This window comes from Trichosurus vulpecula, chromosome 4 (genome assembly GCF_011100635.1).
Source record: "Trichosurus vulpecula isolate mTriVul1 chromosome 4, mTriVul1.pri, whole genome shotgun sequence".
Classification (NCBI taxonomy): Eukaryota; Metazoa; Chordata; class Mammalia; order Diprotodontia; family Phalangeridae; genus Trichosurus; species Trichosurus vulpecula.
The window spans coordinates 19,955,486-19,977,735 of NC_050576.1; the positions used below are offsets into that span (position 1 = coordinate 19,955,486).

Here is a 22,250-nt window from a genome sequence, read left to right on the forward strand (position 1 = left end):
GAGGCTCAAAAGCAAAATGTAAACACTAACTCATTTAAAATTAGACTTGAGCAAGTGGAAGCTAATGAATCTATGAGGCATCAAGAAGTAATAAAACAAAACGTAAAGAATGAAAAAATAGAAAAAAATGTGAGAAATGATGAGGTGGATTTCAGAAAAGTCTGGGAAGACATGCTCTGATGCAAAGTGGAGTGAGCAGAACCAGGAAAACATTGTACATAGTATCAGCAATGCAGTGTGATGATTAAGTATGATTGACTTAGCTCTTCATGGCAATACAATGATCCAAGACACATCCAAAAGACTCATGATGGAAAATGGTTCACATACAGAGAAAGAACTGATAAAATCTGAATGCAGGTTGGAACATACTCTATTCATTTTCCTTTTAAAATTATTTCATGATTTTCTTCCTTTTGTTCTGTTTCTATTTTCACAACATGACTAACGTGAGAATACGTTTTACCTGAATTCACATATATAACCTATAACAAATGGTTTACTATCTTACAGTGAGGCGGGAATGGTAGGAAGCAAGAGAAAATTTGGAGCTCAACATTTTATATTGAAAATAATTTAAAATTCTCTTTACATCTAATTGGAATAAATGATACTTCAAAGAAAAAAAGAAATTGGAGCTCTCATTCTTAGGAACAGTTACTACATTCTTGGGTATTAAAGTAAAGCCCAGAATCTGCCAACTTGACCTTCCCAAGGCTCCATTGAGGGTACAGCTCCTCATTCTTGGAGACAGCTATAATCATTCCTTTTGTATTAACAAACTGATCCTTGCCTTTTTCATTTAAGGAAAACATCCATTCTAGTTTTCACGAAGAAAACCTGGTCTTTTGCACCTTGGACCTCTTCTTGGCTGGAACAGAGACAACTTCGACCACTCTAAGGTGGGCCCTGCTGTATATGGCTCTTTATCCAGAGATCCAAGGTACAGTTATGATGCCAGGCTATGTACCCCTGTAGAATTCTGCCCAGGAGAGGTCCCATTTATAGAGAGCTTGAAATTTTGCCAGACACTTTGTATATATCATCTACTTTCAATTCTCAATGGAAAAGGGCACAGATTATCATTTTTTACAATCATACAGACCCCTTTTTAATATCAACATTTCTGTCAGCTCCCCATATGATAGCAGTTGCTATCTAGGGTAGTAGAGTGTAGAATTTCAAGTCAAAAAGATGTGAGTTCAAATCATGCCTCAGACCCTTATTAACCATGTGACCCTGCATGAATCACATAGTTTCTCTCAGCCTCTGTGTCTTCATCTGTAAAATGGAGATAACAATAGCCCTTGCCTCAAAGGGTCTTAATGAGGATCAAACAAGTGGTCAAACATAAAGCATGAAGTGTTATATAAATAAAATGTTATATAAATACCAGATATTAGTTTCATATTATTAATTATTATTTTAGTGCACTATAATTACTTTTTGTTAAAAAGGTATGTAATAACAAAAAGTAACATTTTGAAATGCCTATTAAATAATTCTCCATATATTTTATAATAGAAATACTCAAGTGAAGGATTCATTATTAATTCAATCGACAGAAGGTCCTAAGGTCTTTAGATTTAGAATTGGAAGGTATTTTAGAAACAATGAAGTACAGCCCCTTCAATTTACAGATGTGGAAAACTGAGGCTCAGAGAAATTAAGCAATTTCTGGAGGGTCTCACAGGTACAGAGTTTCTGAGGAGGGATTTAAATGAAGCTCATCCTGAATTCAAACCCAGAGCTCCATCTTCAGGGACCCCTATTTGCTTCTCCCTCAAGAGATCTATGTTTGGAAAGCCAAGGCATGATCAAAAGGTCTATTTCCTTGTCTAGGATATTGTAAAATGTCTCATATCTCCCTTAAGCTAAAGATCAGAGTAAGGATCCATGGACCAAATATGGATGTGCAGATCCCCAGCAATAACTAATTAGAGAAATCCACAGCTTTGGACTAGACACATTCAGGGTCTCCTTAAAGTACTACCCAGAATGGAACAGCCCTTGTATCTATCTGAGATAATACCCAAAAATGTCATTCTTATCAGCCATTTACCATTATGGAAATCAAATCAAGTACTTATTATGTGCCTACTATATGCCAGGAACTGGAGACACAAGTTTGAAGAATAAAGCCATGCTTCCCTCCTTGCAAGGATCTGGGTTGGGGGGAGGGGGAACAGAAAACTTAATTAGGAGTCACAAGTTTGTTTCTCATCCAGGCTTCCCATCTAAGCAGTCAGGAGACTTGGAGTAAGGCATTTCAGTCAGTAAATGAACATTTATTAAGTACCTACTATGGGCCAAAGACAATGCTAAGTTTGCTGTTGTTGTTTGTCTTTCATTCTCATAGAGGAACATGCCATCAGGAAAAATGATGCCATGACTTGCAAGTGAATTAGATTTAAGTAAGGGAGGGCTGTGCAAAGTCATCGGCCTTACTCCTCTGGAGCCATCTGTGTCCAGTGGCAAGGTATAAATCAGGATGACAGGAGATTGCCACCCCAAGTATTAGGAATACAAAGGAAAGCAAAACAAAAGCAACAACCAACTAAGTCCTGTTCCCAAGGAGTTCCTACACTACTGGGAGAGATGACAAGAGAACAGCTTTGGACAAAATAGATACAGACAGAACAAATAGGAGAAAATCGACAGAAGTCAGATAGTTCTCGGGTCCTCAGCTTTCATTCAAAAATAGCATGGACTTAAAGGATATAGGATGGTGGCCTTCAAGTATTCAAAGGGCTCTTGGGTTAAAGAGGGATTCCGTGGGCCCTGGATCTCAAAGTCTACGTCAGTGGAGGGATTGGTTCCACCAGGCTCCACCAGGATAGAAAGGCAAGCTCCTTGAGGGCACTTTCATTTGTCTCTTTTTTGTATCCCCAGGCCTTAGCACAGTGCCTAGCACATAACAGGCTTTTAATAAATGGTTACTGAAGTGAATTGAAAGGCATACAGCAGAGTCCCCAAGAGTTGGGACATATATCCTGAAGCCCAGCTTAGCTAAGTACCAAGAAGCTCATCCCAGGAGACTGATCTCTGGGAGTTGAATTCTAAAGTCATAGCATCTCTTGAGACAAATAATGATTAAAAAAATGACCCTCAGGCCTCTGCAGTGAGCTCCTGTTTCCACAATGACAATGGCAGAATGATGGGAAATGGACTAAGAATCACATTGGTGCTAAGAATCATATTCTTAATAAGCATTCACAGTTGTAAGTTACTCATATATACATACATATGTATATATATGATTATTGCTATACATTATACATTGTTACATATTATTTATATATTAATATGTATTATAATTACAAGCTAACTTATTAGCTACTCTAAATGGGTGATTTGTCATTTCCCAGAAATATACCACTTTATGAATTCATGAATTCTGAAATTCCCTTAAATGATCTAAATCTATTGATATTCCACCTCTCCCTATGCCTCCCTTGCCTGTAAATCTCTTCACTCCTCAGGTCCCTCCAAGGCCATCACTTTTGCATGAGCCACACACTCCTCCTTTGTTCATATTGCCCTCTTAATGAACCAGTTCAATCTAGACTTGCCCCACTCTATCATCTGTCTTGCCCTATCAAGGCTCAGTCTTGGTTCACTTTCACCATCACTGGCCTTTGCTCTCACTCATGTGCTGTTAAATGAAGGTAAAGAAAATCAGAAACCCAGATTAACTATGTCCACTACAAATTAATCTTACATAATCTCATAATTATCTCTGCAAGGCATTTCCCTAATTAACGAATTTTCCTATTCACTGCAGCAGCTATTTCTAACCTTTTCATCCCTTCTCAAAGAAGCATGGCTCTCTTTCCCCAAAAACTTTCTGAAAAATTGGCCTCACATTTGACTCCAAATCAATATATACATATGTATGATATTTTGTATTATTTTTCTCCAACTACATTTTAAAGCAATTTTTAACATTTAAGATTTGAGTTTCAAATTCTAGCACTCCCTTCCTCCCTACTTCTCCTTCTTCTTTCCTGATATGGTAAGCAGTCAGATATAGGTTAGGCATGTACAATCACATAAAACATTTCCGTATTAGTCATTTTGTACAAGAAGACTTCAACAAAAGTGAAAGAAATAAAGAAAGTAAAAAATACCATGCTTCAATCTGTATGCAGACAATATCACATCTTTCCCTGGAGGCAGAGAGTATGCTTCACCATTAGCCCTTTGGGATTGTCTTGGATCATTGTGTTGCTGAGAATGGCTAAGTCATTCATAGTTCTTCATCATACAATATTATTGTGGCTGTCTACCACATTCTCGTGGTTCTGCTCAGTTCAATTTTTGTCAGTTAATTTTACTGCAAATCTTGAGGCCGTTCACCTTGAGGTTCTTCTTCTCCCCTCCTCCTCATTTCACATCACTCAGACACCTTCTACTACTACCATCTCCTTCAATCCTATCTCACACGAAGAGGCGACCCTTCTCCTTGCTCAGGCCAACTCTGCTAGATGCATAAACGATCCCACTCCATTCCATTTTCTTTAGCAGACTGTCATCTCTATCTCTCCAACTCTCTCCTTCAACTTCAGTCACCGCTTGTCAACTGGTTGCTTCCTGACTCCCTACAAACATACTCTGTCTCTCCTATTCTGAAAAAAATCACTTGATCCGTCCCCACTAACTATTGTCCCAAATTGGTTCTTTCTTTTGTGGCTAAACTCTATGAGAAAGCCATGAACAAGAGAAGTGTCGACTTCTTTTCCTCTCATTCCTATTAATTCTCTAGTCTGTCTTCCAATTTTATCATTCCACTGAAACCACTCCTTTCAAAGTAACCAGTGATCTCTTCATTGCCAAATAGAATGATCTTTTCTCAGCCTTCATGCACTTTTACCTCTCTTTCACATTGCCAATCACCCTTTTCTCCTTGATACTCTCTTCTCTCCAGGTTTTCATCACACTCTTTCTGAGTCTTTTTCCTATCCAGTGGACCACTCCTCAATCCCCTTTGCTGGATCTTAGTCCTGGTCACACCACATCCAGGTCACACATATAATTATTCCAAAGGGCTCTGTCTCAGGCCTTCTTCTCTTCTCCCTCTATACTGTTTCACTTGGAGATTCCATCCTCTTCTAGGATTCAATTATCATCTCTATGCTAATAATTCTCAAGTCTATTTACCCAGTTAAAAGCTCTCTGCTGACCTCCAACCTCTCATCTCCAACTACCTGTTGGATATCTCAAAACACATGTCCTAGAAACATGTCAAACTCAATATGTACAAAGTAGAACTTATTCTTTCTCCCTAAACACTCCTCCATTCCTACCTTTCCTATTAGTATAGAAGGTAGCATGATCCCCCCAGTCCCTCAGTCTCAAAACTTAGGAGTCACCCTCAACTCTTCATTATCTCACTCCCCTCACCCCACTTAATAGGTTGTAAAGACCTGTTTATTTCACTTTTGAAATATCTCTTGCATATTTCCTCTCCTGTGACACTATTCCCACCCTGGTCCAGACCCACATCCCCTCACACCTGGAGTATTGCTACAGTCTGTGGTGAGTCTGCCTGCCTCAAGTCTCTCCCCACTCTAATCCATCTCCATTCAATCATCATTGAGGGATTTGCCCCACTCAGTAAACTCCAGTGTCACCCTATCACGTCTAGAACCAAATACAAAATGTTGTATTTTACATTCAAAGTTCTTTATAAGCTGTCCCCTCCCATATTTCCAGTCTTTTCTTACTCCCTGAAACCTATTCTTTGATTCAGTGCCACTGGCCTCTTGGCTGTGCCACCAACAAGACTGTCCATTTCTTGATTCTGAGCATTTTCTCTGGCTGGCACCTTATTCCTGGAGTGTTTACCTGCTCACTTTCCTCGTGTCCTTCAAGTCCCAGTTGAAAGCTCACCTTCTGTGAAAAGACTTTCCCAATCCCCATTAATCTTACTGCCATCTCTCTGTGATTATCTTCAATTCCTCCTGCAGGTGTCTTCTTTGCATGTTATTCATCATGAGATTTTGATCACCTTGAGGGCACAGACTGTCTTTTGACTTTCTCTGTCTTCTCATTGTTTAGTATAGTTTCAGACACATAGTAGGTGCTCAATAAAACTTTGAAATACTTTGTTTCTGTCAACATGGTTCATCACAAATGCTTTGTAAGGGATAAGCTCGCATACGGAGCCAAATTATTATTCTTCTAAAATTACCATCTCGTTCTTCAGAACTGCCTTCTACCTATGATTCATTTGGAGTGAGAGATTATTGGACACTAAATGTACAGTTCTGTAAATAAATAAAATATACATAAATAAATTTAAGGACCTCAGAGACAGTCTAGTATGACTTGATCTTTATAAAGATAGAGAAAATGAGGCACCGAGAGGTTTTTTGACTTGCCCATGGACACCCAAACTGTGAGGAATAAAGCTAAAATTTGAATCCAGGTCTTCTGTCTCTACCTTCTGCATGCCTTCCAGGGTACCACAACCCTGGATGCCTTCCCAACAACACAAACATCCTAATTTGCCATTAATCAGTCAAGTCCCCAGCTTATCAGGCTATTGGCACCTTTGGTGAAGTGTCAAGCCAAACTTTCATCCAACCACAGATGTGACTGTAGTTCTCCCACATGATAAGAGAAAACTCAATAGGAGGGGAAAGAAAGCCCTGAGTTCACATCTACCTAGAGGTATGACTCTGAACAAGCCAATTAAATTCTGTCTGCCTGGGTTTCATCTATAAAATAGGGATCAAATAGCACTGTACAGGCATTGCATGAGCATCAAATGAGATAATCTTTGTAAAATGTTTGGCAAACTTTAAAGCACTCTGCATGTGAGCTATTATTTGGGTCTGAAAACCTCTACTTTTCTTTCTAGGCAAAATACAAGCTGAAATTGACAGGGTGGTTGGCCAATCAAGGCAGCCCACCATGGCGGATAAGGAGAATATGCCCTACACTAATGCAGCCATTCATGAAGTTCAGAGAATGGGTAATATTGTTCCTTTCAACGTGCCCAGGGTGGCCATAGTTGATACCACAGTGGCAGGATACCACGTGCCAAAGGTAAACTGCTTTCTCTCCCATGAACCTGAAGTGGCTCCATGGCTTCCATCTACCCTGGAAGGTTGTGTAACAGAAGGAGAAAGAAAAAGAAACATAGACTATAGAACAAAAGATCTTGGTCTAGGGTGTATGAACTTTCACTTTAATAATGTATATTTTGATAATTTATTTCCATATAACTGGGTGGTTTTTATAAACCTATGTGTGTTATTTTACACTTTCAAAAGAATTATTCTGAGAAAGGGAGCATACGCTTCACCACATGATTGCCAAAGTTCTCCATGATAAAAAAAATGAAGAAGCTTTGGACTAGATTCTTAAAATCACCGATTCTCGCAGTTAGACGGGGAAAAATAAAACTGAACTGGAGGCAGAGGGACAGGTTTTAAGGCCTAGTTTTATTCCTGTGTTTAAATTGCTTATGTTCACTTATGTTCCCTATGTGTGATATCCCTATGTGTCATACCTCCACAGGACTCAGTTTCCTCATTTGAAAAAAGAGGGTTTGACTAAGAATGCCCCTTGTAGCAGCATCGCAGTTCCATTGTATATACGTTTTTAAGCACCTACTATGTGCCACACACTGTGCTAAGTGCTGCTGAGCTTAGACTTAAATTTTCTGACCCAAGTTTCATTTCTTTTGCATCTACTGAGTTGATCGTTAGGTGTAACACCTTGTGAGGAATACAGAGCATAATAATGAGCAGAGGAATAGCTGCCACTTAGGTGGCATTTAAAGGTTTACGAAAACTTTAGAAACGTGTCATTGATCCTCACAACAACCCAGGAAGGGAGGGGCTGTTATCACTCCCATTTTACAGATGAGAAAACTGAGGCAGAGAGGAAGTGACTTGCCCAGGATAACACAGCTGATGAGTATCAGGAATAGGTGATGGATGAGTCAGAAGGAGGGAGAGCCCATGATTAGATGAAGCCATCACAGAAGCGGAGGTGAGCAAGCTGGGCTGTGAAGCATGGATGGATGGGATTTAAAGAGTCCAGAGAGATAAGAAGGAAGTGGGCACCTTAGGGAAGTGGAGGAAATTGGCCTTAAATGTTAAGGAAGATTTAGTTCAAATGCTGAGCTGTATGACACTGGGCAAGTCACTTGACCCCTTTGGGGTAGGGGTTGGAGATGATGGGGATGGCCTCTAGATCCCTCTGAGGTCTAATACCATGATTTCATATTTCCTGGGAAGCAGAGATTACTCCCAAGAGGTCATTTGAAGGCCCTGTTTGTTCTAGGATCTCCAGGACCAGAGGCAGGGCCACACCTGCTCACTCATACAAACATGATACAAGAAGGCCAGGGCATACCTACTTTACTGCCCCATTCTCTGCTTCCATTTTGGCTTAGCCCTCTCAGTTCCTCACATGAGAACGGGTCCTTCTAAATCAGGTTGTCTAAACACAACCAGGTATGTCTTTATACTTAGACACAAAGAAGCTGGAGGTTCCAACCCAACAAGGCCCAGTGGATATTGACCTGGAACTGGAGTCAGGAAAAACTGGATTCAAATCCACCTTCAGATGGTTGCTCTGTAACTCAGGACAAGTCACTTCACCTTGTCAGCCTCAGTTTCCCCATGCGTAAAAATGAGAAGGCTTCTATTAAATTCTATTAGATTAAAGAACCTGTGCTAGCAGCCCTCCTGTGTGCTGCTATTATTGGCCTTACACAGCCACAGCAACTACAAACAGCATTGTTGTTACAACAATTTAATTCCTAAGTAGGCATTAGGTAGGATGAGATCCCAGATGGGAATGACACCAATTGGAAGAAAAATCACCCAGTTCGGTTGGGCATCAACCATTCCCAAAAGCAGCAGTTTACAATGAGGCAGTTTGGGTTCATCTGCCCCTTCTGAGGCTACCCAGGGAACCTTCAGTGAGTTTACCTCTCCATGTCTTTGTTTGCTTATACTTAGTTTCCATGTAAAATGAAAGGAAGGGACTAGATGACCTCTATAATTCCTTCCAATCCTAAATCTATGACTTTCTAAGGCCAGGGCTCTTAACTTGTGGTCCATGAATGTGATTTTCTATTTTGTTTGTTTAGATTGTGATGGTTGCATTTCCAAATAATCAGTTTCCTTTGTAATCATATGTCTTTTATTTGATTGTTTTTAAAATGAGAGTCTGAGAAGGGTCCAAAGGCTATGCTAGCCTTCCAAAGTCATCTGTGACCCCACGCAGGCTGGAAACCCGTGCTCTAAAACAGGTTCTACAACAGGCTTGACCACTAAAGAGCCCTGTGGCCTTGGCTGTTTCTTTGCCCCTCTCCTCTCACCTCCCAGTCCTCAATTACCTCGTTTGTAAAATGAGAGGATGAGCCAGGTCTCTTCTGCCTCCAAGCTCCTTGCACGCTGTTATTTTCTCTTGTTTCCAGGGGGCCATACTGTCAACCAACTTGACTGGCTTGAACAGGGACCCCAATGAGTGGGCTACCCCAGAAACCTTCAACCCAGAACATTTTCTGGAGAATGGACAATTTAAGAAGAGAGAAGCCTTTCTGCCTTTCTCAATAGGTGAGCCACACTCAGCAAGGAGGGGGCTCTAGACCAAAGGGCACCAACCTCTTTAACATTGAGAAGCTTTGCAGACTCTACTTCCTGAAATCCACAATCATATGATGGTACATATACTAGTAACGTCCATTGATTGGGCAAGTACATCACAACAAAATTTAAAATAGCAGACCTTTACATAGCTTTTTCAAAGTATACAAGACACATAACTTCCTTTGCAGTTTCATAGTCATCCCATGAGGTAGGTATTACAGCTATCCATTTTACAGATGATGAAAGTAAACCTCAGAAAAGTTAAATGATCTGCCCACAGTCACAAACTTTTGAAGTATCCCAGATGAAATCACCTCCAGGTCACTGCAGGTAGAAACCCTCATCCACATGGTGTCATGGACTCAGCAAATTTCTCAAGTGATTCTGTATTTTATTCACCACAAGAGCACTTGCCACCATTTGAAAATAAAACCAATGAGCCAGTCTCCAAGAGGCACGGCAGATATCTGACCCTGGGCCATCTAAGGAGACAGAGGACTGGTTTGCATTCTTTTGAGACTATCTATGTGGTTGAAGTGAGGAAAGTTTGATCCTCAGGTCTGGTTTTGCCTGATGGTTTTACAGGCCCTTTGCAAGGACTCCAGAATTCCCCCAGGCCTGGCCAGCACCCACAAGATCTGGTACCCACCCCCTGAGTATCCTAGGGAGACTTTATTTAAACCTCTTGGATCTCAGTTTCCTCATCTATAAAGTGAAGACATTGGACTAGATGGCCAATAAGGCTCCTTCTGGGTCAGAAAACTTGACGCCAAAATCCCAGGAACTCAAAGCCAGAGGACCTTAATTTTAATTGTGACTCTTCTTAGTTGCCTTTTAAAGTGACTCTTTTGCTGTTTTTTCATCTCTAATAAGTGAGGGGGTTGGAGTAGGTGACCTGAGAGGTCTCCTAAACCCTCAAATCTGTGATGTTCTGATCATAAGTAAATACAAAGGAACTTCAGTAGGGAGAAAGGCCTTACAACTGGAGGCAGCCTCTAAGGTGACCCTTGAAGGAAGCTGGGGATTCTAATGGGCAGGAGGGAGGAGAAGATGCCAACTAGTCTGGGCAAGCAGCCTGTGGGAAGGGCTGGAGATGGGAACAGCAATGTCCTAACAAGTTGAGTGGCCTCATTCATCCTTCTTGGAGGTGACATGGTCACTTGAGGATATCATTTGGGGGAGTCCTTCCTTCAGGGATTGGACTAGATGACTCATAAGGCATCAAATCCTGTTTATTTCCTTCACTTACAAACTTACAGTTGTAAAAAATTGTTATAAAAATTATCAGATTATTAAAATTATTTAAAATTAATAAATTTAATATATTTTAATATATGTTTAAAATATATCTCATTATAATATTAGGCTATATTAAATTTTTATTAAAATGCACACACATAAAGTGCTTTACAGTTTCCAAAGTGTTTTCTTCTCTATGGGGCCTATTTATCATCCTTCACCAGGACCATTGCAATAGTTTCCTAAGGGATCTTGTTTCATGTCTCTCCCCAAACCAATCCATCTTCCACCCAGCTGCCACTATGATTTTCCTAAAGTGTAGGTCTGACCATATTAACCCCTGCCCTCACCCCTACTCAGTGAGGCCAAGGGGCTCTCTATTGCCTCTAGGATCAAATATTAGCTGCTGTGAAATTAAATTCTCTTTGTAACCTGGCCTCATGTTGCTTTTCCCCTCCACTATCTACTCCTGGTCTGGTTGCTATTTTGCCCACATCACACTCTTATCCAGGTGTGGGGAACCCTCAGCCTTAAGGCCACATGTAGCCCTCTAAGTCCTCAAGTGAGACTCTTCAACAGAGTCCAAACTTCACAGAACAAATCCCCTTAATACAATGGATTTGTTCTGTAAAACTTGGACTCAGTCAAAAGGCTACACCCAAGGACCAAGAAGACCATGTGTGACCCCAAGGCTGCATGTTCCCCACCCCTGGTGTTACCTCTTGACTCCATGGCTTGGCACCCGTTGTCTCCCAGGATTCAAATGACCTCCCTCCTCAACTTCCACCTCTCAGGATCTCTGGCTTCCTTCAAGATCCAGGTTCTTCTACAGCAGGCCTTTCCTGGTCCCTCTTCTCTGTATGTATCACCCATGTACCTATTTAGGAACATGGTATTCTCTTTCTCATTAGAATGTAAGCTCCTTGAGGGCCAGACTCATTTTTCTTTCATCCTCTTATCTCCAACACTTAACTTAGTGTCTTAATTAGAGTAAGGGCTTAATAGAAATCTAGGCAGCTAGGTGGTCCAATGGGTAGAGAGAAAGCTGGGTTTGCACCAGGGAGACAAGAGTTCAAATTTAGCCTCAGACTCTTATTAGCTGGTCAAGTCATTTAACCTCGGTTTGCTTCAATTTCCTCCTCCATAAAATGAGAATCATGGTAGCACCTACCTCTCAGTTTTCTTTTGGGGATTAAATCAGATGATATTTTTAAAGAGCTTTGCCAACTTTAAAACTCTTCATAAGTGTTAGCTATTATTATTAAGGGTTTGTTCAATGAATTAATTAGTTCATGCATCACCTGGCTGTGATAATGCTTGTATTAGAGTACTTTGTCAACCTGAAATCACTAGAGATAAGTCATCTGTCGTTATTCTGGAAGGTCTTGTGTCTATTATTAATAGTGGGAGGGGAGGACATGATAATGTGACTTAACTTCCCGGAGACTCAGTTTCCAAATCTGTAAATTGAGAGATCTGGACTACATGGTTTTCTGAGGTCCCTTTGAGCTTTCGATCTCTGGTTCTCTGATCCTCCTGGCTCTAAGACCTGCCCTCTGTCCATTTGGATGTGAGTCTACATCATCTCTTTTCTTCTGTGTCCTAAAAGGAATGCAAAGAGAGAGGGGACCTGCTTGCCTGACGTTTCTCAGAGAAATAATAACAGACTAAGGGCTGGAACCTCGGGGGTATTGAGAAGTCACAGGATCGTTCAGTTCATCCATAGTTTTTTTTTCCACAAAACCAAACAGCTGGTTTGGCCAGGGTATTGTCATGGCACTGAGGGGGTTGGCACAGAGCCTCAATCTCTTGACAGCCGCACTGGACCCTCCTCCCATCACAAATAAAGTGAGCTTCCTGAGAGTGGATTCCTGGAGAAAGGAGTGAGGACAGCTCCTTCATGCCTTTGGAAATGGTGACCAGGTGTTCAAGGCCAGTTACACAGTTAATAGGGTCTGGTCAGTTCTGTCTCCTTTTTCCTAAGCCTCCTCCTTCAGGAGAGCTGGGAGCTTCAAGTCAAGTTGGTTCTGACATAACAGACCCACTGCCCATCACAGTCTGTCTTCCTTGGTTGGATCTGTAAGAGGCAGGTTGGAAGTTTCTCTACTTCCTCAAGTCTTAGAGAGCAGCTTGAGCCCTTAGAGCCTTTGACTTGCCTGATATTTCACAGCTAATGATTGTCAGAGGAAGGACCCAGGCTGGATTTCTGAATCCAGGATCAGAGGTTTTGGGGGGTTTGTTTTGTTTGTGTGTTTGTTTTTCCATGATGGTGATGAGAGTAGATTGATACTATAAGGCTAACAAAGGCCTGACATGCATTATCTCATTCAGCTTTCACAACACCCCATGAGGAACATACCAATATTGTTCGCATTTGACAGATAATTAATTAATTAATATTAATTAAAGGCATTTATATGGTCCTTTATTATTCCCATTTTACACATGAGGAAACTGAGGCTGAGAGCAGTTAGGTGACTTGCTCAGGGTCACACAGCTTCTAAGTATCAGCAGTAGGATTTGAACTGCGTTCTTCCTGACCCCAGGTCCTACACTTTTTCCAGTGCACCTACCTGGCTTACATTCAGAGAGTGTCCCTGTTTTTCCTAGGGCTACACAGAAGCAGGATCTTTGGTCCACAGTTAGAAGGGTACTTGGAGGGCACATCATACTACTCTATCATTTCACGGATGAGAAAACTTGGGCCCATTCCAATTAGGTGACTTGTCCAAAGCCAACCTGGTGAGAGGCATCCAAGATGGGACCGGAACCCAGGTCCTCTGCCTATAGACACACTATTTCAACTGTACTAATTCTCTAAGATTGGCAGCAGCAGGGCATAGTAGATGTGGTGTCTGAAGTGGAGCAAGGAAGGCGGGTTTAAATTCCATCTCTGACTGTTATTAGCCCTGGGACTTTGGACAAGTCACTGAATATCATTAAGGTCCATCCCAGTGCTAAAATGCAGACCCAGGCACTGGGGACCCCCTACCCCCACCTGCTATCTGTGTCAAGATTAGTGGATTTACTCCTTTCTAATCTCCTTGCCTTTCAGGAAAGAGGGTCTGCCTGGGAGAACAGCTGGCTCGAACCGAGCTCTTCCTTTTCTTCACCTCCCTGCTCCAGAAATTCAAGTTCCAGGCTCCCCCAAACTCCCACCTGAGCCCGAAAATCCGATATGCGTCAACCCTCTCTCCTGCCTCCTACCAAATCTGTGCCCTTCCTCGAGTGAAGTAGGCCAAGCTAGGCCTGTAGGGTGGTCTGCCAAGGGGGGCATGGGGAAGGCATCCTCATCCCCTAAGATCGTCAGCCCTTCCTTTTGTAGCTTAAATGGAGAAAGGGAGAGAAGTCAAAGAGGCAAGAAGAGAGAGACAAAGGGAAGGTATCTGTGGCGCAATTCAAAGTTTCCTGCTCTGAAGAAGAAAAGCACTTATGCTATCAAAAGGAAAGCACAAGGAGTCCCTATTGAACTTGGAGTCCAAGGACCTGGGTTCAAATTCCAGCCTTGACACTTACTAGCTGGGTGACCTTTAGCAAGTCGTTTGAACTTCTGCCTCAGTTTGTACATATAAAAGGAAGAGGATCTCTAAGGTCCTCTCCAGCTTAAAATCTAAAACCTTGTGATGCTACAAAGAGAGAACCAAAGTTTTTCCTCCTCGACCTCAAGCAGTGGGGCCAGATTCATTCTCTGTTTAGTAAATTATTGCTCTCCTGATCTTATAAATCATGTCATGAATGTGATTTTAAGGCAGGGTTCAGAGAGTTTACATAAGTTACAGGAGGCATACACAGGTTGATGAGGACAATCCTTGGAAATGCTTATAGATTAAAAACTCCTTGTGGGCAGAGACTCATATCTTTGGATCTACTGCATCCAGCCCAGTGCCTGATGTGGAGAAAAAAACAATAAATATTGCTGATCGTTTCATCTCTAACCCACTCACTTTCATATTCATTACTTCCATTGACTTTCACTCTAGGAGCTAGGAATGCCTATGCATTCAGCATTGCTAATTTGTTAAAGTTCCTTATTCCTGTAAAGGTTCCCTGTTATTTTCAGAGATGCTTACACAAGGTACATTTCCATGCTGGTAAAGGAAACTTTTGTAATACCCCAGCCAATCAGAAAGTTGTAAAGGCAGATGTGAATCAATGTGCTCAATGTTCTTCATTTATCATTTGTGCTTCTCTTTCTAATGTTCCTCCATTATACCCATTAAAATGCCGTGTGAATTCACAATGAGGTCCTTGTATCAAATGAGGTGGTCTCAGACCCATTTCATTGGTAAATCTCTAGCCATTGCTAATAAAACAATCATGTCTGAAACTCATTTGCTTCATTTACTCTTATTTACAGATTGTAATCATGACCACATCAACCCCCTATGGTGAGTAGAGGTAGGCTCAGTTTACAAATGGGGAAAGGAAAAGGAGTTTACTAAACCAAAGTCTTAAAATTAAAATTAAAAAAAAATCCTTAGAAAGGAGATGGTGACAACAATTTTCGCCAGTCTTTAAAGGTAGAACCAAAAATCCCAGTCCAAAGTCACTTCAAATTCCTCTGAATAACTTTTCACTTCAGTTCAGTTCAGTTCAGTAAATTGAGTTCAATTCTACAAGCATTGATTAAGCACGTGCCAAACATCAAAATCAGAAATGGAAAACAGTCCATGGTGTTGTTTCTTTGTATCACTCCTTAGACAGTAGTCTACAAAATGAGGTCTATGTCTCCTGAGGGCTCCCTTAGATGATCATTTGGGACACAGAAAAAAATATTGGGACTTCCATCTATTTTTATTTTTACTTAAATTTTAAAAAGGAATTAAGTTTTCCAATATTTAATATATGAATTGATTCTGAGAGGTAACTTCCTCCTTTGGTACACAAGCCATGCTTAGGGATGAGCTGGAATCACAGAACACATAGGAAGTTGATAGTCAAGCTATCACAGACTCATTTGCTTTTAGTATTATTCATTTCCTCAACAAGTCAAGCATTTATTGAGCACCTACTATATGCATTAGTACCTACTACTGTGCTAAGTGCTGTTAAGGATTCTGATGAACTTGTAATCTTGAGTTGCCATATTTTCCAGTAACACTGGACCCAAAGTATGCAGGAGGCCCCAAATGTGTCAAGGATAAAGCCCCTGAGGTGACTTAATTTGTTGTTTGTATCTCAAGCTGGACTCCCTGCATGTCCTTGGGAATCAAGACAGGTGACTGTCAGTTTGCACTAGGCTAAGGAACTACTTGTACAGCTGGGATCCTGGATGATAAGCAGACTATCTTGTCTTCATGGTCTAGCAACTCCCAAGGGGAAAGAATGCTGCTTTTGCCTTTGCCTTGCTCCTCCCCTTTGGGAGGGGTTTGGTCCTTTTCACACCTTTTCTGCTCTTATGCCACACCTCTCTGGGTGGAGGTTTGTCTTTCCTCCTCCTCCTTTTGTTGTACTGTCATAAATATGAAAACTTCTGTATGGATTGTAAATTCTTTGGGTTCTACAAGCATGGTCATTTCTCTTGTAATAAATCTAGTTGCAGTGCAACGTCTCATGGATTAGTTATATTGTTTTTGGTTAACAGTGAATGGTGACAATGGTGGAATATGATGACAGAAACTGACTCAGACTCCCAGTGGGTTTCAGATTAAGGGCTAGGTAGCAGCACGTGGCTTTTTTTTGTTTGTTTCTCTTTTGTTTATTTGTTTTTTATTAATGGTGCCCTAGCAGCATCAGACCTCTGGTTTGGAGAGTTTCACTTTTCCACTTATATCTCAGACTCCTCTGTTTTGGTTAACTTCCTTATTAGGAGAGAAATCAAGTTATCTGCAGCTGAGGAGAGAAAGGTAAGTTCTCTGTTTATTTTATTTTATTTTTTCGCTCTCTTGTTTTGTTTTATTTTTAATGGATATCCTAGCTGAAGCATATTTGAAAGGCCAATTAGAATAATTGGGCTGAACGATGATAATGGTTATCCTAGCTAGGAAAATATTGGGTTTGGGTGTCACTACTGAAAGACTCTGCCAAAGCGGGCCACGGGAGGAGCTCTTTTTCTGGGGTTGTTTGGCCTAAGGGTTTTCAAAGAAGGCTAAGTTATAGTACCCTGTGTCTGGTGGTGGCCAGTAGAAGATTAGTGAAAAAAAAGCTTGATAAAACTAAGAGCTGTGGTTCTCATTGACAAAATTATATATATATATATATATATATATATATATATATATATATATATATATATATATGTTGAACATAAAATTTTAGGGTCATTTTTTACTGTTATTTGTTTTTCTCTATCTGAATGTTCCCCAGGGGTACTAAAGTGTCCAATGATGCCTTTGTCTACCCTAAGGGGCTCCATGGGCCAAATGCTATAGCTATATGCTCTGAATTGGCAGGGAGGTCAAATGTACAAACTTGTAAGTGTAAGCTAGCAAAGGATTTTCAGCGCTCCTTAAAGGGCTTTCAAATATCTCTTGCCACTTATTATTTAAGGGAAAAGACCTGAATAATTTTGATGGTGGATAATAAAGCATATGTAGATTTGTGTGTGTGGCTGTATGGCCGACAACATATAACTTTTTGATCCACCATTCAAGAGAAATTCCACAAGCTACTATGATCCTGAATTGTTAATAGTGGGGATCTGTATCTGGGAAAAAGCTGAGAGGACAACCTTGGCATAGCCTAAGCCGGGTTATTTCTGGCTTGGTTGCCCCATTGTATAATTTCCTTTTAAAAAGGTTGTTCCTTAGTCTGGTGATGAAGTGGAATTGTGACAGCATGATTGGTTGTCTGCTGTGACACTTACATAAAGTCAAACAGAGCTAAGTATGTTTTACCCTGCCCTATATATGTTGAGCCATCAACGACTAGTTTGATATTGCTATAAACATTTTTCTGGTTTTTCTTTTATAGCAAATTTCTACAATCAGAGCAAGTGGTCAAGAGAAGATATGAGCACAATGTAAGGATATTTTCAGTCTACATATGTAGTCATTCCATATTCCAAACAGCTAACTAAATTAGTACTCAGGCTTGTCACCTGCCTGCTAATGCTAACATAGTCATATGTAAGACTAATTGCTGAAATAGCTCATTCTTTTGAATGATATGGGAATAATTGGAGCAAGGTAAAACAAGCTTGTGAAGAAAAAAGAAAATAAATACAATATTAAATCATTATCTACTAGAATAAGGATGGGGTACAAAATATATATATATCTCTAGGTAAGATCTGAGCTATTTGGCCTAGAATTATAGTCCTTTCTATATCCTATCCTAAAGAACTTAGTAAATGAGTATTTGGCCTAGTCATCTGCTTCTTGATATATGTGTATGTAATATATACACACACACATATACACGTGAGTGAATATGCATGTAAAAAAAGATTCTGAAGACTTCCAGGAGCAAAGATGAAGGAGTAATCCATTAGTCATTCTCACTCTTCCTCACTGCCCTTGAAGAACCCAAAAAATGCTGCCCCAGGAAAAATCCTGGAGCCAGCCGAAGGATGGGGTGTAGCATTTTTCTAGTTTAGGAGGCTAGGGGGGTTAACCGGAAAGGTCATTTTTCCTGTGGCTGAAGGGAACCAGTAGAGGAATGGAGGCATCCCAGAAAGCCAGCAGTAAACCCAACCTCAGTGGACCAGGGGGGAAATTCTGAGCTCCAGGAAAGTGGAGCCAGCAAGCACCAACACCAGGACCCCCACGTAACTTTGCACAGCCAGGGATATTGACAGACACCAGTAGGGATGGGTGTCCATCAGCAGCTGAGGAGGAGCGTTCCAGCAGTCAGACCACCCTTCCCCCACATCTCACACCCAGCTTCAGTGTAACCACAGAGAAACACAGAAAGACCTCACCTGGCCTCAACCCATACCAGAAAGCTCCAGCTCACATCAGGTAAGTTACAGTATTATATAGCTTCCAACTGCCAGAACCAGAGGCCCCAGCACATAAAGCTAGTAACCAGGCCCCTAACACCCAGCATGAGAAGCATGGAACAGAGTTGCTTTTATAGAAAAATAAAATAAAATTGACAAAACTTTGGGTAATTTGATTAAAAAAGAAGAAAACCAAATTGCCAGTACCAAAAATTGAAAGGGTGAATTTGCTATCAATAAAAAGGAAATTAAGACAATAATTAAGAATTATGTTACCAACTGTATGCCCATGAATTTGACAATCTTAGTGAAATGGAGGAACATTTACAAAAAAAAGTGAATTGCCTTCTGGTTCTGATACATCAGAGAAGTTTTCTTTGATAATTTCTTAAAAGATATTGTGCAGGCTGTTTTTATTGTTCATGGCTTTCATGTAGCCCAATAATGCTCATTTTATCTCTCCTAGATCTGTTTTTTTCTAGATCAGTTATTTGTCCAATGAGAAATTTCACATTTTTTCTACATTTTTTTACTTTTAAAATTTTGTTTTTCATAGGTTGTTTTCAAATAGAGTCATCAGTTTCCACTTCTTCAATTCTAATTTTTAAGGAATTATTTTCTTCAATGAGCTTCTGTACTTTCTTTTCCATTTTGGCCAATTCTATTTTTAGAGATTTATTTTCCTTGTCAATTTTATATACATTTTTTCCATGCTATTAATTCTTTTCTCATGATTCTCTCACATTAGTCTATTTCTTTCCCTACTATATGACAGGCACTATGTCACACACTGGCAAACACGGTTGCAGTCTTCAAGGAGCTTACATTCTAGAGGGGCAAAACAGGTCACAACTATGTACATATAAGATTTATACAAAGTAAATAGGAGGCAATCTCTGAGAGAAATGCACTGGCATCTGGGGTGGGGATGGGGTGCCAAGTCAGGAAAGAGCCTCTATACAAAGGCTGTGATTTGAACTGATGCTTGCAGGAAGCCAAAGAAACCAAGAGGTGGAGAAAGGGAATCACTGGCAAGAGAAACAGATAGGGAAAAGGCCAGAAGTTTGGAGCTTGTTTGTGGTGTGCCTGGTTAAATGAATTTATGGATGAGGTTATCTAGCTTTCATTTAACTGACCCTCACACAAAAGCTTTCCTGCCAAGAAACCACAAATTAAAAAATATACCTAAGCTGTGATTTACCAGTAAACCACCTGAAAACAGCCAAGTTGATTACTCTTGTAGAAGTTTTTCATCATCCCATGTAATCCAACAAGACATCAAGACACTAGAAATTATAAGATTATTAGAAATATGGATCTTCACCCACTCTTGCTAATGATAAACATTACCCTACACTTAGGGTAGCTAGGTGATACAGTGGAGAGCACTAGTTCTAGAGTCAGAAAGACCTAAGTTTAAATCTGGCCTCAGATACTTGCTAGCTGGATGACCCCAAGTAAGCCTCTTAACCTGTTTTCCTCAGTTTGCTCATCTGTAAAATGAACTCGAGAAGGAAATGGCACAGCACTCCAATATTGCTTCCAAGAAAACACCAGATGATGTCACAACATATTGGACATGACTGAAACAACTGAAGAACAACAAAAAACCCTACATTTTTTTATGTCTTGAGATACCAGTTAACTATAGTATGGAAGCCATCATGCTTAGCAGGTCATTGGGAAACAAAGCTTTTGTTGCCAAAACAAAGTTGGAGAGATACAAGAAAAATCTGTTTAATATTTGCGCATTAAAAAACACCCTAGGAAAAAGAATTTTTTAACCTTTTAAAAAATCTTCCCAATTAAGAATTTGAGTGTGTTTCACAGCAACTTCCAAATGGGTTAGCATAAAGATGAAAAATTACCAGCTGAACAAATCACTTCTCATAACTAATGAGAATGAGAAATGTGAGTTAGTAAAAACAGCCAGTGAGACTTTGTGGTTTTGTTTTTGTTCTTTCTTTCTGTTTGGACCTTGGTGGATTTTGTCTTCCACTTATGACAGTCATGGAAACCTAACACAAAAACAGAATTAACTTAGAGCAACACATAGGAATTACGGGATTAAAAATTAGCAAATGAAGATTTTTCAAAAACAACAAAGCATAATTCAAATATATTACTTTTGCCAAAACACTAATTTTAAAAAATATTTATTCACCATTTTCCGAACCTTTTAAAATGTCTGTGTTGTGTATTTTATGACATATAGAATACACTAGGCCCTAAGTACTTGTGGATAATTTATAAATATTGGAGACATGTTGAAAATATTTTGACCGACAGGTGTTGTTCAGTTGTTTCAGTTGTGTCAGATTCTTTGAGATTGCATTCGAGGTTTACTTTGAACCTCCAAGAGTATCTTGTATCTGCAAGAGTAGTTTGCTATTTTCTTCTCAAGCTCATTTTACAGATGATGAAATTGAGGAAAACAGGGTTAAATGATTTACCCAGGGTCACAAAGCTAGCAAGCATCTGAAGCCAGATTGGAATTCAGGAAGATGAGTCTTCCTCACTCCATGGCTGGCACTCTGCATGCACTATGGTTCCATCTAGCTGCCGTAGACTGAGAGAGTGCACTTATTTAAAAAACAGTTTGGAGACTACTGGTTTAGAGCATTTTAAACTTTGAGGAACATCTTGGTGCAATTAATATCTAGGTGAAATTCTTAACATAACTCCACCATTGTTCTACTTACGTAAGATTAGGTAGAGAACAGCTCCTTTTTGCTCAAGAGTGACATAATCAAAGTCAAGTCTCCCAACCCATCATTAGAATAAGCCTATCTGTCATTATAATATTCATTTTCTAATTAATTGTTAACCAATCAGAGTTGATTTCCACCTGTTGGGAAGACCCACTTTTCCAAAAGTATTTTAACTTCCATTGGGTCACCATGATTAATCTTTGGTTTATAAGAGAAAGCCACTGACCCCAATCTATTAATTGTTTGCTAGTCATAATTAATAATTTGGTTATTAACTACCCAGAAATTATGCATCTTCATCTTTTAATTCATCACAGTTTGCCTACCACAGAAGGAAACAGAGCTCTGCATGCCAGATTCTTAACAAAAACTCCCATGTATCTTTATGAGCCCAGTTTGAGAATTTCTCGACAAGGGGAAGCTTTTTGTTAGGCCTTGATTTGACTCTCTTCCTATTATCAGCAATTAGATCTCTGATCTAATAAGTTTATGTGTCCATCTTAAGTGTGTTCTCTTCATTGGGAAGCTTTCAGAATATTCACTCTCAACAACAGAGGAATTAATCAAGGTCTATTTTTCAGTTCTTTCACTGGATGCAGATCGCATTCTTCTTTGTTGGGGTCTGTTGCCCCCCCCAACTTCCAGGCCTTTGTCCAGCAAAGGCCTGATCTCAGGGACAATGAATGAGGCTGGAGACAAGATGGTTAGTAACTCCGTTTATTGTTTAGCAAGCAGGATTTTTATGCAGTACTAGCCTTTGTTACTGGGTGCAAGCAAGCTCGTGCGCAATCCTCTAAGCCTATC

At 40.2% G+C, this 22,250-nt stretch overlaps 1 protein-coding gene across 1 annotated transcript in view; it reads left to right on the forward strand.

Annotated features, from left to right (window-relative positions):
• Positions 1-15,184, forward strand: part of LOC118846140 (cytochrome P450 2J2-like) — a 42,948-nt gene extending 27,764 nt beyond the window's left edge. Inside the window, exons 6-9 of the mRNA XM_036754381.1 lie at positions 808-943; positions 6,866-7,053; positions 9,443-9,581; positions 13,909-15,184. Of these exons, the coding sequence (XP_036610276.1) occupies positions 808-943; positions 6,866-7,053; positions 9,443-9,581; positions 13,909-14,090 (645 nt within the window). The 3' untranslated portion in view covers positions 14,091-15,184. The remainder of the gene's footprint in view (positions 1-807; positions 944-6,865; positions 7,054-9,442; positions 9,582-13,908) is intronic.
• Positions 15,185-22,250: the final 7,066 nt, after the last annotated feature.